The 18,952-nt window shown below is 39.6% G+C and overlaps 1 protein-coding gene across 3 annotated transcripts; it reads left to right on the top strand.

Moving 5' to 3' along the window:
- Nucleotides 1–2,539: 2,539 nt before the first annotated feature.
- On the top strand, nucleotides 2,540–18,271 carry tbcela (tubulin folding cofactor E-like a). Of its 3 annotated transcripts, none has more exons than XM_086216023.1 (11): nucleotides 2,540–2,613; nucleotides 5,220–5,363; nucleotides 5,480–5,553; nucleotides 7,134–7,313; nucleotides 9,115–9,254; nucleotides 9,428–9,609; nucleotides 9,779–10,035; nucleotides 11,163–11,289; nucleotides 11,438–11,554; nucleotides 11,649–11,760; nucleotides 12,707–18,271. In XM_086216023.1, the coding sequence occupies exons 4-11, from the start codon at nucleotides 7,166–7,168 to the stop codon at nucleotides 12,911–12,913; spliced, it is 1,290 nt and encodes a 429-aa protein (XP_086072149.1). In that variant the 5' UTR covers nucleotides 2,540–2,613; nucleotides 5,220–5,363; nucleotides 5,480–5,553; nucleotides 7,134–7,165; the 3' UTR covers nucleotides 12,914–18,271. The 3 variants fall into 3 exon arrangements, with proteins under 3 accessions (XP_086072149.1, XP_086072151.1, XP_086072150.1); XM_086216025.1 differs by having other exon boundaries at nucleotides 5,220–5,343; XM_086216024.1 differs by having other exon boundaries at nucleotides 5,220–5,338.
- The last annotated feature ends 681 nt before the right edge of the window (nucleotides 18,272–18,952 follow it).

The raw sequence follows: 18,952 nt of genomic DNA on the forward strand, positions 1-18,952 counted from the left end.
TGTTTACATCCATTTTAATGACATTCAACAACAAAACACACACCATTCTATGTAGCTTTAACACACTCGTGAGTTCCTCCTACACCAGAATAGACATTTGCATATTAACATCAAATGCTGTTGCTAATGAAGGTTTTCTTTCCCCAAATGTCATAAAAAAGCAAAAGACACTGGTAGAGGTACTTCCATACGACTGGAATGGGGTTCAACTCCCTGCGGTGTCCATGCTTCCAAATATGACATTATTTACTCCATGCAGGCGTAGGATTTTTAATAAGCATTCATGTATTTTCATGTAACTTTAGAAATATGCCCATCTTGTATAATTTTATGCTGCAAATACCTCCTGAAGCTTGGATTGCTTGGGTCTATTGGGTTCATACGTTTTATTTCTAGATATCAACAAATGCTTTGTTTGGGATTTTTCTGGTACCAAATCACCGCCCAGTCAAGGAAGTAGTTTCAGCAAAGTGCCTGATTGTGAAGTTGAAATATTTCATGGTTAGGACCCGAACACTGGGCAGTGTGGGGGCCCGACTGAAATCCAGGAAAGTGTTCATTTTTTCTTCAAAACAAATCAGATTTTTGCGGGCTTCAACATAATAAAAAAAACTCATGAAATGTTGCGCCTCCAGGTGGTCTGGCAGTTACTTTACTTACTTTATACTTCAACAATCTTTCCCAGGGGCTTCATCCGATTCTCCTTCACTTTTGTCACTGCATACAAGCGACCCCAGCGATGTAAAATTGCAAAGCTTTATGAGGGGGCTGCTACATGCTGATGTTTCATCAAGATTCACGAAACTTTAACGTCTCACTTTATTGTTTTAGTTACTGTAGATAGGAGAAGACTGGACCACGGAAACAACCTGTGTATTGGATTTTAATTTCCTCTTCTATATATTAATGCGATATTCACAGATTTGAAGAGGTTTTATGTCATGAGACCTTGAGACTGCAATTCAATTCTAGATAACATCAGTAAATAAGTCGACGACAAACCTCTTCTTTCACAATTTCATTATCCCTTTATTTTAAAGGAAATTTGAATGCCAAGTAGCTACCATGTGACCTACTGACTCTGAATCAACACATCCATATATATATATATATATATATATATATATATATATATATATATACAGGGGTGAAAGTGAGCTGGAACGGAAATTTATAATCAACTTCAAAATTTGTTGATGATGTTTCAGTTGCTGTGGGACTATTTGGATCTTTTGTTATCACAATGTACCAAAGATATTTAAGTTCTTGACCAACTAAGCACAATGGTAAACTGGTGGCAGCTGAATTAAAAAGTTTATGGTGAAATCTTTCTGAAGCTGTATCAAAGAAAATAACCCACTCAATAAACAAAAAAGTTGTGCAGCGGTCAGAACTGTCACCTCACAGCAAGAAGGTTCCAGGTTCAAGTCCCGGCTCCATCACAGGATCTTTCTGTGTGGAGTCTGCATGTTCTCCCTGTTCCTGTGTGGGTTCTCTCTGGTACTCCAGCTTCCTCCCACAGTCCAAAGACATCAAGAGGGGACGAGGCTGATTGATACTCTAAATTGACTGTAGGTGTGACTGTGAGTGTGAATGGTTGTCTGTCTCTATGTGTTGGCCCTGTGATGGACTGGTGACCTGTCCAGGGTGAACCCCACCTCTCCCCTGAAAGCTGCTGGGATAGGCTCCAGGCCCCGTGGAAGAAGATGGATGGATGGATGGAATACATCTTATTGTCTTGTGGTCTCAAAATAACTAAATTGACTGAACAAGTTACATCTTGTAGCCAAAAATGAATTCAAATGAGGGAGAACTTTATGTCTTTTAGCTTCCAGATAATTAAACGATGGAACAAGTTATGTCTTGTGGCCTCAAAATGAATAGTTTGAAGGAATTAATGATGATGGGAATATAGGATTGGTGAGTATTACTTCTGTAAAGCACTATGAATTGCCCTGTGTATGAATGGTGCTATGCAAATAATTTGCATTGCCTTGCCTATTACTAACAACTCATAACCTTGAAATAAAAATCCCTTGCTAAAATATGTTTGATCCAATTGAAAATGGAAACAAACCAGCAGTTTTGTTATCGAATATATAGTCGATTCATGGGGGACAATAAGCAAGTGCATAATGTATTTGACCAACAGGAACAGACTTTGTCAATTTGTGAGAATCAACAATTGTGAGATTCTGATGAAGGCATCCTTTATGGTCAGTGATGGATGTGTATGGGAGCTGCAGCATGATAAACATAATATCTCAGCATTAATGCATTAATTACAGTATTATTCTCGTGTGGGGAGATGGGAATATTGTACTTCTTTAAATGAAGTTCAAGTGACCATCATGTGAGAAAAATCGATCCTAAGTTCCAGTAGCGACAGTAAAAAGAAAAAGAAAAACGGCGTCATAGAATTTTGTTGCATCTTACACTTATTGGTACAAAAGTGACAATAAATTGCGACTTACTTCAACTTTAAAATTAAGTTGTCGAATTAGGGGGAAGAGTCATCTTTCGCTAACAACACACGTCACTTCCGGGATGCAGGGGAGAGCAAAATGACAGCTTGTTTTCATCAACAAGGGAAATCCAAAGTAGATATTCAAGGTATGTAGAACGACGACATATGACACTGAGAGTTTCTGACACGTTGTCCTAGCATACCGTCATTAACTAGAGGTGACTGGAAGTATATTTGTATCGTAGGCATCTGTAATCCATCTCGGGCTCCATCGAGCTGCTGCTGGGGGTCAGAGTCTGCTGCTGAGTCTGGACACTGTCTGCTATTCGGCTTGATACGACATGTATCTTCCACTTATTATTGCCCTGTTAAATTTTGCTTTATTTCAGATGTAATGATGAACATGTTTTTTGCAGGTTAGGTGATCATTTCTGTGTAAAAAGCAACACTCAATTCAAAATTCTGTTAATTTTGAGATTCGCGTATCTTATCCTCCAAGATACGAAGTAAAACGACGTAAATGTCACCTTGTAGGTATCAGCAAGAGTTCCACATCTTTTCGGCGTAAATTAAACAGGAGACACAAACGTAAATTTAAAGAAATTACAACTTTCTTTCTCGCTTTGTCCGTTGTTTCCGCCGCCATAATTTTCCTCCGAAATGACTCTTTCCATGTGCTATGGTGTTGTAGCTTCACTGCATATGAAAACAAATATTTTGCTTAAATAGTTTTTCCATGTAAAATTCCACATAAGCCGATTTTATATGCATTATTCTAAATTCCTTGCCTTCGTGTTTGACAGAAATTAAGTTGTACATTTTTCGAGAAAGGAAGAAATGTCAAAGCAGGATATTTTGTAATTGTGTTTGGTACAGTAATTAGGACCCGAGAGGGAACTATCTGGGCCCTCAGGATGATAGTGAATTAAATAGAAAAATACCAATTTTTGTTTTGTTTGAATAAATCTCTAATGAACGGATTTTTATGGGATTTACATCGGTTAAAAAAAACAAAAAAAACAAGACTACGTACTAGTTTGTTTGTCAGGACCTTCAGTAGAAGTAACCTAACCAATGTCAAGACAATTAAGGTATCCATTTGATGATTTTAACCAGTCATATTTTGATTGATTTGCGGTGAAAATACTGCAAAAATCATTGACGATGTATTTTTGTGGGTTAAGACAGAAGTTACTTTCACCATGGATTACCTGCTCCAACAAAAACATGTTAGAGTGGATTTCGATTTTTGCAAAAAATGAACTCGGTGTCGAAAATTGTATGAGACGTCCCCCTTTTTTCAGTTTGCTTATTTCTTTTAATGTCACAAAAGAATAGGTGGTAACATTCATTCACATGTTGTATATAATTCAAGTCATCTCGTGAGCCGAGGGATGGCAAAGCTCAGAGGTAGAGTGGCTGTCTTGCAACTGAAGGGTCGCTGGTTCGATCCTCACTTCCCCCGGTGACCGTGTCCAAGTATCCTTGAGTAAGATTCTGAACCCCTAATTGCTCCTGATGGCCCTGTGACAAATTGGCGACTCATCCAGGGTGAACCCCGCCTCTCACCCAATGCCAGCTGGGATATGCTCCAGCCCCCCGCCCCCCGACCCCTGAACGGATAAGCAGTATAGAAAATGGATGGATGGATCTCTTGAGCTAAGTGGGAACAATTTTCTAGAGCCACCCCTGTGAGTTGTGATGCCAGTTAGGACAGAGAACCTTTTGATATGCTGAACGTCCATATGACAGGGCCTTGGCTACAATTTTTCATTACGATGTTTGAATTTTTATTACCACATTATGTGGTAGTACTGAAGGATCAGGGTCCAGGGACATGGTCACCACCGCCTCCTCTGAATCATGAGCCTCAGTGTCAGTCTCAGAAAGGCTATGTTCAAAGCTATATGCACTGGAATTTTGTCCTCAGCCAGAGGTGGTCATATTTTACAGTTGTTAAATGTATCTTTTTATCCCTCCACACTGCCAATCATTTGTTTCATATCAGCTGAATGGAAAAAAATAGTAAAGTATTACTTAGAAGTACTCACATTTTGAGCTGGCTCTTTTGGTATAATAGGTATTATCTAATATCGCTACAGAAGAGCCTCAACTCTTACTTGGAGCACAGAATGCAGATCACGGCGCCCTCTAGCACCAAAGACTGTGAATCACGTGAACGAAGGAGGCTACGTAGCTGAAACAGCGGATGTTGTTGCTGATTTCATGCTTGATCTATATTTCTCAAAATTCTGGGGCTTGCTTAGCAGTATGCTTACAAGATAAGAAACTATGTTTTCCCTGGCGCATCCCCATTCACTCTTTATCTAACCTGTGCGATGTGGCCGAGCGGTCTCACGTGATCAGGTCTATGTTTACAACACAACAAAAAAGTAACTCTGTGCTCTCAAGTAAGACGTGTTGACACTGTAGAATTTTAATAACTTTGTGACAATGGCTGCAAGTTTCCTGTTTTCTATGTGGTCCTTTCTGGGGCTGTAAATCAGTTTAAGCAGCTTATCAAGAGAATACAAGACATTTCAAATACATTTCAGGACTTGTCTGTATAGCTATCGTTGCTATCACTGCATTTCTAAGCTCCGGGGATTTATAATTGTGCCTTACGTTGTTAAACATGGTGGAAAAAGTCTTCTGTGTGATTTATAAACGCAAATAACTGTAACACTTCACTCATAGTGATACTAGCAACTGACAAGACAGAAACTGACCTTTGTCCTGGTCTTTGCTCCAGTGTCATGCGTTGAGCTCCCGGCAAGCCCTTTCTTTACTGGCCTATCCAGAGCAAATCCTGATAGCTGACCAAAGAGGGACCAACCTGTCTTTGGGAGACACCTCAGCAGCCTGTCTGGAGTAAGGCAAGACTAACACAATTTTTGTACGTACTCCCACATAGACAAATTTATCTGGTGTAAAAGAGGCTCAGGCAGCACGAGAAAAGATATGTGTCAGCGAGAAGAAAATGTAACAGGGTACTCTTGATGTACTTGACAGGAGTCCATCGGCCCTGAAGTAGAAAAAGACACTGAGCGGTGACCGTGGTCAAGTCAAGGGAGAAGGCTCTTCAGGTAAGACGCCTTCAGCCAGATCTTTTGAACTGTAAACTCATCTTCTTTATTTTTCAGTAATAATTTAGACCTACCCTCTGCTAAATGGGTCACTGCGTGAAAACTGCAAAGCCTTCTGTGTTTTATTTGTTTTTGTGTGTTAAACTAACCCTGACAGAGGCCTTTATTTATTTCCTGAGCAGAAACATGCTTTCATGCATTAGCACCATTTACAGGCATCCCACTTTGTCAAATAAGATACTGTAACAGGATCCTTTTATTTTTTTATTTCTTCAAACCCACTTCATAATTTATGCTTCTCTGCAGCAGATTCCACAATGAGACACAGAGCATTGGAAGACCCACGCTCATTTTAATTATAGAGGCAGAAGTGAGAAGTTTTGTCAAAAAGGACTTCTGTGGTTATGTTTTAAAAAGTTGAACAGAAGCTGTCAGCTGTCTTATCTCTCCGTGTCCTCTGAGCTAATTCAGGGACACGTCAATGGGATGGCATCTCTGTGGTTTGCTGATAAAGAGCTGAGGACACCTCCTCTGTCCATCCCTTATACATTATCATTTTTTTACACTTTGTGAAAAATTCATACATTTAGCAGCTGGTACATTCATGAGGAGGAGAGTCGTTTCTTTATGTAAATGTACGATTATTTAATTGGGTGGGTCATTAGTCGCTATGAGTGGTGGATTTAAACCAAATACAAGTCAGGGATGTGGAACTGTTTACTAGTAAAATATAGCAGGTAAGAAGAAAAGTAAATCTTCAAATGACACATTGAAATGAAAAAAATGTTAACTGGGGTTTGTCCCGTTGATGTGTGAATCTATATCCGCATCGGGACCTTGAATTTAGTATTGGCACACAAAATGTCCTTTAATGCATCCACAAAAGCAATTGTTTATGTTTTTGGGTTGTCTGTCCCACACTGGTCAAAATGACATCTCAGGAACACCTTGAGGGAACTTCTAATTTGGCACAAATGCGCACTGGGACTCAAGGATGAATTAAAAATATTTGGTGGTCAAGGTCACTGTGTCCTCAGGTGTATGGGATATTTGTCTTGTTCTCTTTGTATCGAAGGGATGCCTTGAAGGAATTTCTTCAAACATGGCACAAATGTCCTCTTAATTGAAAAGGTTTTGGTGGTTAAAGGTCACTGTGACAGGAATACAAAACAGAGGCGGGAAATCACATAGCAGTATTTCTAGTCCCAGCCTTTGATCTTGTCATTTATGTTGTGGTGGACCAGGTGTGTCCTCAGCTTGGATGTGTTGCCATGGCAAACTCTGCATTTTACATTACAAATTAGGACTGGGTATTGCTGCTCATTTCCCAATTGGATTTGATTCAGTAACAATTCGTACAGAGATATTTCAGTTTTAGTCATAATTCTGCTTGATGATGAAAGAGTTTTGACACACATGCATACAGATGTACAAACAGTCAAACTGACACACAAACATCCAGCTTTGCATACAGATGTGTAGCATTCTGCGCTGTTTGTTGCCGTTCCACAATTAAAACCTTGAACAATGTATGAAGTGACAGCTACTAACCGTTAACCCTTACCTTCATTGATGAGCAGCTGAGGGAGAGGCAGTTCAGCGGGACAGAGAGATGGAGTCACCAGAGCACCAGGAGGGTCGTACCTTTGTGGAGGTGATCAGTGAAAAGTACAGCCCCGAGAACTTCCCATACCGCAGAGGGCCTGGCATGGGTGTGGTAGTGGTGCCTACCGCAGCTCCCCAAGGGTCCCCCATGAAAGGTACGACAAAAAAGAAAGACAGGGCAGGACAGATGGGCGCATATGTATACATGCTATATGTAATGTAGTTTGTTTATCAGGATTAGTGGTAGCCACAATGTTGTTTACCAGGGAATTACGGAAACATGCATTAAAATAATCAATAAGACATGTGCAATATAAAATACTTTATATGCTCTGCTGTGTCTTATCAGCCATGGCTTTTACTTTTCCATATTGTTAGAGAGTGCAGAGGAAGGAGATAGCATGGTGGGAGAAAGACAAGGGGAGTTTTTCCATCCATCATCATGCACTACCGAAAAAAAACCCCATCATGCCGGCATTGCACTCTGGTCTTTTTAGGCTTTCACTGGTAGGAAATTGGATCAACAGATGTATGATATCATCTTATCTTGGTAGGCATGGTTGATGCTTCAGGATACTGCAGGATTGTAAACTGAAAAAGTGACCCTTCACCCAAATATCATAATTCATTTGCAAATACTCAATGTTAGTTGTCTTGAATTCATAGAGATTTTTTTTTCTATTGCGTGACTTCTTAGTTAATCCAAAATTGTTGGTGGAAGCAACTGGAAATTGATGATTAACAACAGCGAAACTGTACAAAATTTCCGTTAGCGAACTCTCAAACACGTCGTCCAGTATAATCCAAGTCTTCTTTGCTCAGTCTTATGGTCAAAAGTCCGTATTGAGCCACATAGCATAAACAGTTCCGCGTGTACACTGTACAGTGTGAACATGAGAGGCTAATGCATTTGATCAAAATCCTGCCTGCCTTCTTTTTCATTGCCTGCTGCCAGATGTTTACGTGGCGTGCGGCATACCTTGCGTATAGCAGAGTCTTGGCCAATTAACTCAGGAAAACAAAGTTTTCCATGAAACTTAATCATTTAGAATAATAGGAATTTATTTCTCAGGTGAATACAATGCAATGGTAAATGGTAAATGGTACAGCCTTCTTGTTTGACCGGTTGGGGGGAAAGAGAGCAGGAGAGCAGGACAGAGACAAAGACAGATAATGGAGGAAGACAGATATACAGAAGGACAGAGAGAGAGAGAGAGAGAGAGAAGGGAAGAGACTGATGGACAGACATGGACGTGAACAGGCTGGAAGGAGAAAGACAAGCAGAGACAAAGACAGAGGGATGGGGGCCGTGGCAAACAATAACAACAACTAGCTGCCAATAATATCTATTGGTTACTCAAGTAATTAATTTCAGCATAATATGAGCAATTATGTGCTAGCAAATACAAAAGAAGCCCAATGCTGATGTTAATGTGCGTACAGTTTTGAGAATACTAATATGAATTCTACTTGAACTAATACCCATGCAAGGCTAGAACCACCACAGAAAACTGCAGATGAGTATTGAATATTGACAATAAATTGACATAATAGACACACTCCTGACATTTGGCCTGTATTTTGGTCACTAACAGTTTGTCTTAGAGTCAGTTTGTCCTTCTATGTCTGAATTAATTTCCTCCTCTTTTATAGAATAGAATAGAATAGAATAGAATAGAATAGAATAGAATAGAATAGAACAAACTTTGTTTATCCCAGAGGGAACTTTTGTCTCTACAGTTCACTCACATAAAACACTCAATAAATATGAATTTTAAGAATAAACTAAAGATAAAATACAAATATGGTAAAAAGATACAAAATAAAAATAAAATATTGAATATGGCTCAAGTAAACATATCTACATATGGACATCTATATACACATATTTTTGACTCATCTTTGACAATTCTTCGTCCTCCATCCATTCTCCATCCTTTTGTGCTTCCCTCACAGACCGTCTGAATTTGCCCAGTGTGCTGGTGTTGAATAACTGTGGAATCAGCAGGGCTGGAGACCAGAGTGAAATTGCTGCCTTCTGTTCCCATGTCATGGAGCTTGACCTGTCACATAACAAGCTGCAAGACTGGCATGAGGTGCTGTCTCTGGGTTTGTTTGGTTATTCCCTGTAAATGTTAATAGCGCTGTCAGAGATTATGTTTGAGCTGTCATATAAAATTCACCCGCCAACTTACTTTTTACAAGCCAAAAAAAGTATAGTACATCCTGTCTAAATCATTTTTCCCCCCGCGTTTTGTCTTGTTTTCAGATCAGTAAAATTGTGTCCAATATCCCCAACCTGGAATTCCTTAATCTGAGCTCCAACCCGCTAGCAGGAATGACCCTTGAGCCACGGTGTGCTGAAGCCTTTTCTCGGGTCCGACGTCTCGTGCTTAACAATACCCAAGTGTCCTGGGACACTGTGCTGCTACTCACCCGGGAGATACCAGAGTATGACAAATTCTTTGTAATACATGGTGGCTTTTTGGAAATTAAAGCTCACAATCGCATTTTTCAAATCAGTATCGAAATTTTCCCCTGGCTTACACACTTTAAGTTTTGAAAATAGCCCGCCAAATACTACTAACATTCCTTAATGAGTCCCTTTTTCTTCCTGCAGGCTGGAGGAGTTGTTCCTTTGCCTTAATGAGTACAGTGGCGTGAGTGCCTCCAGCGTGGCGTGCCCAAGCCTGCGCTTGCTTCACATCACCGACAACAGCCTCCAGGACTGGGCCGAAGTCCGCAAGTTTGGTTCCATGTTCCCTAGCCTGGACACTCTGGTCATGGCTAACAATAGCTTGGCCTCCATTCAGGACAGCAAAGATATTCTGCAGCGGCTCTTCCCCAACCTGCGCAGCATCAACCTGCACAACTCAGGTCAGTGGCTGTTGGTATATGGCAATACTACACAACTACACTGAAGAACATATCTAACAATACTGCATTGCTCGAGTCTGTCCAAAGGTAGACTATCAGTTTCTGTACGCAATTATTTCATAATAGCTGATGCAATTAGCGCCAGAGAACATGCCATTGTAACCTCAATTCTTTGTGTTATTTCTAGAGTTGTACAATAGATCCTCCTCCATGCCAGTTTTAATCTCAGGAATTGTTTCTATTTTGGGCAGAATCAGTGCTGAATCTATTTTTAGTGATCTCTTGTGAGAAAAGTAGACAAAATCCGATATTTGAAGCCCTGGTGTTTAAAGTGACTTCATTGCTTCACTTCTTCCTATCAAAGCTTTTGCAGACTTCATGGACTTTACCTTACCACAAAGCTGTCAACATATTAAGACGTAAAGCTAAATAAGTTATCATTATTAGCCATGCTATCGGCTCCGGGGATGCTTGGTTAGCACTTCAGCATTTGCTTCAGATTGAACCAGTTGTACTGTATGTAGTGCTAATTTTCAAATGTGATTAGGTATGCAATCGGTCAAACTAATATGTTGAATAATGTCAGTATTATTCTTGATAGACATTACTGTACCAGCATAGGGTGATGGCATACTGACATTAGCATTCGAAATGCTAGTGTGTAAAATTAAGGCCTATTAGCATGGCTGTTGACTCTTGTGTCTCATCTAAGGAAGCTATCTAGTTGGGCACCAGGTCTTGAAATAAATCATGAATGTGTTTTGGACACAAGATTAATCAGAATGTCACCTCCCATTCCCTTTAAAAGCCACAAACTTGTCCAGTGGCAAATTGCTATTTGAATAACGAATTCAGCAATTTGGAGAATCAAATCATTTTCTACTGTGAATGAACTAATGTTTCACTTATTTTTTAAAAACATTTCAAAGCCTATAACATGTAATTGTGTGGGTTTTTTTCCCCTGGAGAGATAAGTCATAAACCTTCAAATGAAAGCTGGCTACGCTGTACAGCATCATCACATTGTCAAGAAAGAGCAATCTACAAAAGACACTATATACCTCTCTGAAAGACATTTCTACTGTCCCTCTGTCCTTGTCATTACTCGTCTCTGTTCATGTCAAAAGGTCTGAACCGATGGGATGATATTGAGAAGCTGAACTTCTTTCCTAAGCTGGAGGAGGTGCGACTGCAGGGCATCCCCTTACTGCAGACGTACACCAATGCAGAGCGACGCAGCCTCATGATAGCACAGTAGGTTCCATTCCAGACACATTACCCCCTCCACAGCTTCTCACGCTGGAATAGATGCACATTTTTGTCTGTAAAAGTCAATACTCTCCTATAGCTCAGCTTCACATAGTGTCACACATTATAACTGCATTTATGTGCTTCTCCTCAGGCTTCCCTCCATATCTCTGTTAAACGGCAGCGTTGTAACTGATAGCGAGAGAGAAGATGCAGAGAGGTTTTTCATCCGTTACTATCTAGACTATCCTGAGGAGGAGCTGCCTTATAGGTATGTGCTCTGCCTTCCTGAACTCAACACCACAAACGTACACACGAAACAAACCCCATGGACTGAAAACATGTACCTGTCTTTTCTTTTGTAGGTACCATTGCCTGGTGAACAAGTACGGAAAGCTGGAACCGCTTGCTGAAATTGATCTCCGACCGCGCTGCCATGCCCAGGTGGAGGTTCACTGTGAAGAAAAAGTTGAACAGGTCAGTTTAGGATTTTTTTTTCTTTTCCCAATCGGCTGTGGGGTGCCGTCACCAAATACCACTAAAGTCTGCTGTGCACTGTTTTTCCTGTTGTTCAAAGGTTGCACTGTTCAAACAATCAGCAATATTATGATGTGCAACATTATTATGAAAAGCATCGCATCTGCTTCACTTCAGCAAGGTCTGGAAGATTCCTGCTCCTCCCGGTCTTCATGCCTTCAGGGCCACAGCGATTCGCCGCAGCACAAATGATTAATGTGTCTCCGCATTAAGAGAAATGATGTATATATTTATCCATAATTGTTCATCGATAATTTAAATTTCAGAGGTGGATCGGCATGTCAGAAGTTTTATAAGTGATTTTTGTATGTTTTTGTGTCTTTATAATGATGTACTTCAAAGAGGCATCTAAGTTTTGGGGAAATACACGTATTATTCCTCATTTTTAGTCTCAGTTAAGATAAATACTCTTCTTTTCGTGCATGACAGAGCTTCAGAGGTCCACATCTGACTGCTAGTTTTGAGTGTTAGCGGTGGGTCATCAAGTCATAAAATATACCTTCATCCAAAACTGTTTTTGCCTTCATCAATAGTGCTGGCATTGTGTTTAACATTCACCCTGAAAAATTGCTGAAAATTAGGACATGTTGTCATTTTAGAGTCTGATACTGTACCCAGGTCTAGTTTCCTGACCAGCCACAGAGGCTTGGCTCAGAACTTGCCAGAGATGCCCATTGACTTAGATCATAGCTTGCTCTAGAGCTGCAGCTGCCTTTGCTCCGTACTGGAGTGGTTTCAAAAATGCCATCATTCACTTAAAAGTTAATGAAATAGGAGAAAAACCAAACAAAAAATGTCTAGTTGATTCTTGGAGTCTCTTAGCTGGTGAACAGCATTATTACCCTCAGAATGTAAAAGCTCTTCCTTTTTTGTTTCTTTGTGTCAGCTAAATATCCGTTTGGACCAGACTGTAGCAGAGCTGAGGAAGCAGCTGACAACAGTGGTCCAATTGTCCACCAACAGCATGAGGCTCTATTACATTGACAAGAGCAGCGCCTTTGGTCCGGAGGAAATGAAATACAACACTCGAGCTCTGCATTCCTACAGCATCCAAGACGGCGATGAGATACTTGTTGTGCCCAAGACCAAGTGAACAGCCAGCTTCCAACTGACTTGAGTAGGATGAGTTATTGATTAATTGGATTATATATTGATATAGCTGAACGACATTGAAAAATATATGGATACATGGATAAATGTGGATAAATATATGGAACTGCAGCAGCCTTCTTGTTGGAATGGAGGGGGTAAATGAAAACACCATCGTGGAGACTGCATAGGGGATGACATTTCACTACTGGGAGTTTGTGGCTGGACATGCAGCCAGTCTGGACAGAATTATGTCTTTATTCATCTAGCTTTATTTGAGGGCATCCACTGGAGTCAGTGGACAAATCCGTCACACTGGAAAACTTACCAAGAGAGCAACTCACAGTCAGCTAGCAGCTTAAGCTGAAAAGATGGCGTTGCTGCTGCACCAGCAAAGCTTTGCTGCACCTCTATTTCTTAGTGCCCAGCATGTACTATAGCACCTGAGTTCAACACAACTGGCTTGCCCATTTGTCGCAAAAGTGACCTTGATTAGTCACACGGCTTCCGGCTGGAGGGGGAGTGTTGGTCTCATCTGCACTTTTACTGTAGAGATACAATATCAGGAAGAGCATTTGTTCAAGGAAAACCCTGCCTAATACACCCTTAGGTGCAGGTGTCTGTAAGAACATTTGCATCTTTTGGGTCCATTTAAGTTTTCAGCTGTGTGTTTCTTTCTTTCTTTCTTTTCTTGTTTTTGAATCCCTGGGTATGAAACACAAGATGTGTTAATCATACGCAGAGAAAATCAGTCCCAGAACTTCTCTCCAGAGCCATCATGTCATTGAACAATGTGTATAAGAAGAATCATAATCCTGAAGACACATGAAATTAAGAAAATCTTCATTGTGTCTTCTCCCCTGCTGGAAATTCAGAATCTAAAAATATGCAAATATTGTTTGTTTCAATAGTTTGGCTTCTACAGGCAAGATGTTTCAGTTTTCAGTGTTCATATCACTTGTTTAAGCTGCATAATGGACAATAACTTGCTTTAAATAACTTGTTGGGCCACAAATATTCATGTTTTAAACTCAGAAGAGTTCTCCCTTCAGGACATGAATGTGAAAACAGCCTTCCGGTGTTAAACTCATGCACAAACATCACTCTGTGCCATGGCACTCAAATATCCAGCTGACGTTACAGTATTCACAGCACATTTTTTTGACTGGAGGAGGTCTGAAGTGTCTAAAGATTATGCTGACATTGTATGCATAGCAAAATAACACAACTTTATGGCACAATTTTGCTTTGGGAGGAGTTTTTATTTAATTTAAATCACAATACACCCAGGCTACCAGAGCACAAGTGGCTTGTGTCTGCAGAACCAGAGATCCAGCAGTTTCAAGCACCCACAGATTTATGACTGCAAGTATAAGACTTCTCTGGCACTTAGTAATACACTAAATACACTAAATACCTGACCTTAAGCAAATTTGCCTATCATTATCTGGACCTACTCATTCCCACAACCTTTGAAAAAAACAAAAACAAAACGTGTTCCAAACTTGGGATCCTAAACCTGGAGTCTGCAGGTGGTCTGGCTCTGCAGACACAATTGCAGAAAGCAACCATTACCGTATTGTGTGCTGCCCTCTCCAGACTTCATCTATGACTCTAAAAGTAAATACTGACTGCAAACGTTGTCAGGAGAAGTGTTGCACAAACGCTAAGGTATCGAAAAACACATCACGAACTTACCCCTTCTTTTTATACATTGATGTGTGTACAGGATTTATGCTGTTATTTCAGATGATGATGTTTTTAACAGCGTTATCCTATGTATGTTTTCATAATGTCTTTTGGTTATGATCTTTTTTTATTGATATACTTTACATGTTACAGTGACACTTTGAACAGTCACTGGTCATGCATCTTTTAAGGGACTCTGTCACATCGAGTTAAGTATGTTTATCTTTAGAAATGGAAAAAACTACGAACAGACTCTAGTAGAAACTCTGATATAAAAAGGGCTGGAGCCCAGTGAGTATTTTGGAGGCATTTACGTATAAAGGCTTTCAGCATTGTCTGAAATATAGTGTTTTTGGATGGTGATTCATACCAGAAACTACGTGGCGTACATTACAGGTACAATTTCGTCACAGGGTGTGTCAAAAAATGCGGGATTGACAACAGATTACAGAATAGCAGATTGCCTTTTTCCAGTTAATGTGCATGTGTTCACGTGAGATTTAAGGGACAATTGTGAGTTTGGTTTAACGACATGGGACATAGAGAGCAGAACTAGGAGTGACATCACACCTGAGCTGGCCTGTTGAAGAGTAGGAAATTAACGGAGGAAAAAAATAGTTCCCAATACCAGTAGATGATAACTCTCCATGCCGAATTTTGCGCTTACAGCTGTTGTAGCAATGTCTACAAATTGAAAATGAACTCTGCCATGTGTATGACTGATTATATGTGACACAATTAAGTGCTAGAAAAGGTATATTAGCAACGCATGATGACCATGCGCGAAAAAGCCATTTTGAATTGGGATCCAGGGTGGGGTAACTCCTTGTTCCCAATATGAAATCTCACCTCAGCGTTGGGGTTCCCATTTAAATATCCAACTGAGAATGGGGACATTCTGGATTCCAAGTTCAACTAGAATGCACGACCCGAGGCATGGACAAGAGAAACTCCGGGGAAGCAATGGCAGAATTATTCCGAGGACCAGTTTCGCTCCATTTGTACCATATCAATGTCTGACTTTGTTTGCTTTATGATGACGTCAACACTATCACCTCATCCACCTCCCTACATGGAGATGAGTGCTACACGAATTAGTTTGTTTGTTGTAGTTGCGCAAAAATATACTTATATACATTTTGTGATTAACAGCAGCAAAAATAAATGACGTTTCAATGACAAAACAAACAGGGGGAAATGGAGGACAGTGACAACAGATGTATGTATGTGTGCATGTGGTATATGTTGTAAGAAAGAAAAGAAGTGCAAGGAGAAGGAGTAAGAAAAGAGAAGAAGACCCTACTCTTTCAGTAGGGGTCTGTTCGTTGGGATTTGAGGATGAGCATCTTTCTACTTGAGGAATGCATTGAATAGGAAGTAGTTATGCCAGGCTGTGTGAGCCGGTCACGACCAGCCGCCTAGGTCAAGTCAGAGATGACCTCATGCTAAGAGAATAAGACATGGCAAAAGATCCATTAAGTCAGGAAATCACAGAACTCAAACTAACTGCACAAATAGTTGCTGTGTGGAATTCATGTCCTATACTATCTCCCCGTTTCTCTTATCTCTTTCTCTTATTTATTGCTTAATTGCTAAACTTTAGTTTCTTATCAGTGTTGGTTGGTTGGTTGTTTTTTTATGGCACAAATTCAAGTTTCTGGAAGTGCTGATCACACATCAGTATATTTCTTAATATGTCAGCGTTTTGAGTTAGTCGTAAGACGCTTCTGACAGAAAACAACTTTCACCAAAGATAGTTTATGAGGTTGTTATTATTCATGTGGAATATATTCTCTTCGTATTGATTTTAATAGGCACCATCCAGCTTTTGTAAGAGGAGCATTAGTATTTGGTGTCATCGATTTTTTTTTTCTTTCGCAGCATGGTGCACAGTGTTCTGCCCATGGAAACAACTTATCCATCAAAGCTGCTTAATGAAATATTCACATTAAGTGGCTTTTTGGAAACATATCTGTTTGAACTGTGACTTGATAGCAAAACCTTTTCAGTATGCTTCTGCTTACAAAACAAATCATTTTCACCCTCTGCAAGTGTCTATATCTCAAGTGTGAACAGCATATCCCAAAATATCTTCCCTCTACTTCACAAACTCTACCATTATACTTGAATATCACAGGATAGAAAAAAGAGTGAGTACAAGGTTGTAGCACTGGCACACAGCAGGTCAAATGAGAAAAAGAGTAATAATATTGGTGCACAATAATGTAGTTGACCAGTGTAGCGTGAACCACAGCCATAGAAGCCAGGACACGGAGGCAGCAGTGCATTGCTGGCATCAGCGTCTGGGTCTGGAGGGAAGTATTGACCTCAAGAGTCTGAACTAATCAGTATGAGATCTGTATGAAGTGAGCAAATGTAGTGTGTAAGTCTTTGAAAGGTGAGTGATATTTTTATGCATGCTTTTGATTTATTTTACGTGTTTGCAAGGGAAAGTGGTAGCTGTGCCTGCTGAATACACTTGGTTTTACATTAATCCCATGAAAGGTACCTGAGACATGATGTAAATGTATCGTTTACCTGATTAATAAGTTTACTTTCTGATTGTTGTTGTTTTTTTTCAGAACAGTGTTATGATGTTATTTATTTTGTCTCTTGCTTACTATCCAACTGGTTAGAAGCCAAAAATAGCGCATTTCAAAACCCTCAAAGTCCTTGGAAACTGTGGTTTCCCCGTAACATTAAAGAGCATTTATTACGAGCAAAGATTTTATGGGCATGCCTTGATCAGAGGCCTGGCAGCAATGAATTCCACAAAAAACTCAAATTGTAGCAAAAAAGATGTGGTGGAACCCACTGAAGCTCCTTGTGAAAATAGGTTTATTTCTCCTCATGTTCACAACCCCTCAACTCTTGATTTGTTTTGTGGTGGTTTCATTCCTGTGTACAGCAGATTGAACTTTAAGTTATAAGAAAATTATAAAACTGGAAGATTGGTACCACTCTGTGTGTTCAGTATGACACAACAGCTAGCAGCTAATTAGCATAAGGACTGGAAACAGAAAACAGCTAACTAGCAGCAGCACAACTAAAACTCACTAGTTAATGGCAAATTCAGAGCACAAGTTCACAACCTGTTGTTGTTTTCACATGTTCACTCTTGTGTGAATTTTAACATGTAACATATTATTTAATAAGCTTCAGAGGTGTTGGGAGGTGATTTTGCCTATAGCCAGAGTCAGGCTAGCTGCTTTAGCACAGCAAATCCAATTCAAAAGGGAACCTGTGTTATTGAAGTTACTTTCTTCTGTGGATGATCAATAAACACCGCTTGAGTCATCATCTGGGTCTATAAGTAGTGTACCACAGCCCATGTTGGTTTATCTTTGACTATGATGTTATAGTTTTGGTCGGATTAAACGGGATACCCAGGTTTCATTCCTGCTCAGTCTCATACACCAGGATTTAAGCTAGCCGAGTCACTCAGTGTATGTCACACAGGACTGTTTATAATCTGTGCCATTTACTCAAGTGTGAAAGCGTAATCATTTTGTAGGAGCCTATAAAGTTTGAAATGGAACACAGTTAGTCATCTTTCTTGTGTTAGGCTATGTAAAAAAAGAGAAATAAATTGCAGTCTCCCACACAGTGTGTGTGTGTGTGTGTGACATTTTTAATTCATAAAGTTTGAATGTGTTTAATATTCTAATGAAAAAAATTATGACTCATTTTGATTTTACACTTCAAATTAAATCACTACCTGAGTGCTGGAACTTGCAAGACCTAACTGAAGCAGTCACTGATATAAAAGCTTCTCCTGCTGCACTAATTTAAAAAATTGCCCACCAGAAAAGAAAAAAAAAATTCCCTAGAAAGTTAGACACTGTAGAGGTTTAACTGAATACAGTGTAACCAAGGAGAATGCACACAAACACATGAAATACAAAAAGAAAGCTAATTGCAGATCAAAAGCTGATTGAAATCGTATTATTTTAAAAGCATTTGATAATTGTTGCATTCAGTTTTGGATATTGATTGAGAAAATCACAAATAGAGAAAGACTAAGCATTCTAGAAGAATACTTTAGGATTATAATTGTACAACTGACACTCCCTGAGATTTAAAGTCTATAAAACATCAGAAAATTAAAAGATAATTTATGAATATACAGACAGAATTATATGAATATTAGGGCAAAATCACCAATGAATACATGTTAATACATAAATTGCTTTGTTCACAAATTAGTTTTCACAAAAAAATAAAAACCCACCACTTTAAGGTGGCCTTTATGTGGTTTTTACCTCCCTTACCTTGTGTGGATTGATTTGTTTGTATTTTATTCTTATTCTTACTGCCTTTTTTTTAAACCTTTTGTTTTTTGTCAGGTAGTTTG

This window comes from Aulostomus chinensis, chromosome 10 (assembly GCF_037954235.1).
Source record: "Aulostomus chinensis isolate RoL2024-O1b breed Wild chromosome 10, RoL_Achi_v1.0, whole genome shotgun sequence".
Taxonomy (NCBI): Eukaryota; Metazoa; Chordata; class Actinopteri; order Syngnathiformes; family Aulostomidae; genus Aulostomus; species Aulostomus chinensis.

Coding starts and splice junctions, on each gene's coding strand:
- tbcela (XM_086216023.1), top strand. CDS start 7,166: ATGGAGTCACCAGAGCACCAGGAGGGTCGTACCTTTGTGGAGGTGATC. Junction 7,314..9,114: donor CCAAGGGTCCCCCATGAAAG/GTACGACAAAAA, acceptor CTTCCCTCACAG/ACCGTCTGAATTTGCCCAGT. Junction 9,610..9,778: donor CTCACCCGGGAGATACCAGA/GTATGACAAATT, acceptor TTCTTCCTGCAG/GCTGGAGGAGTTGTTCCTTT.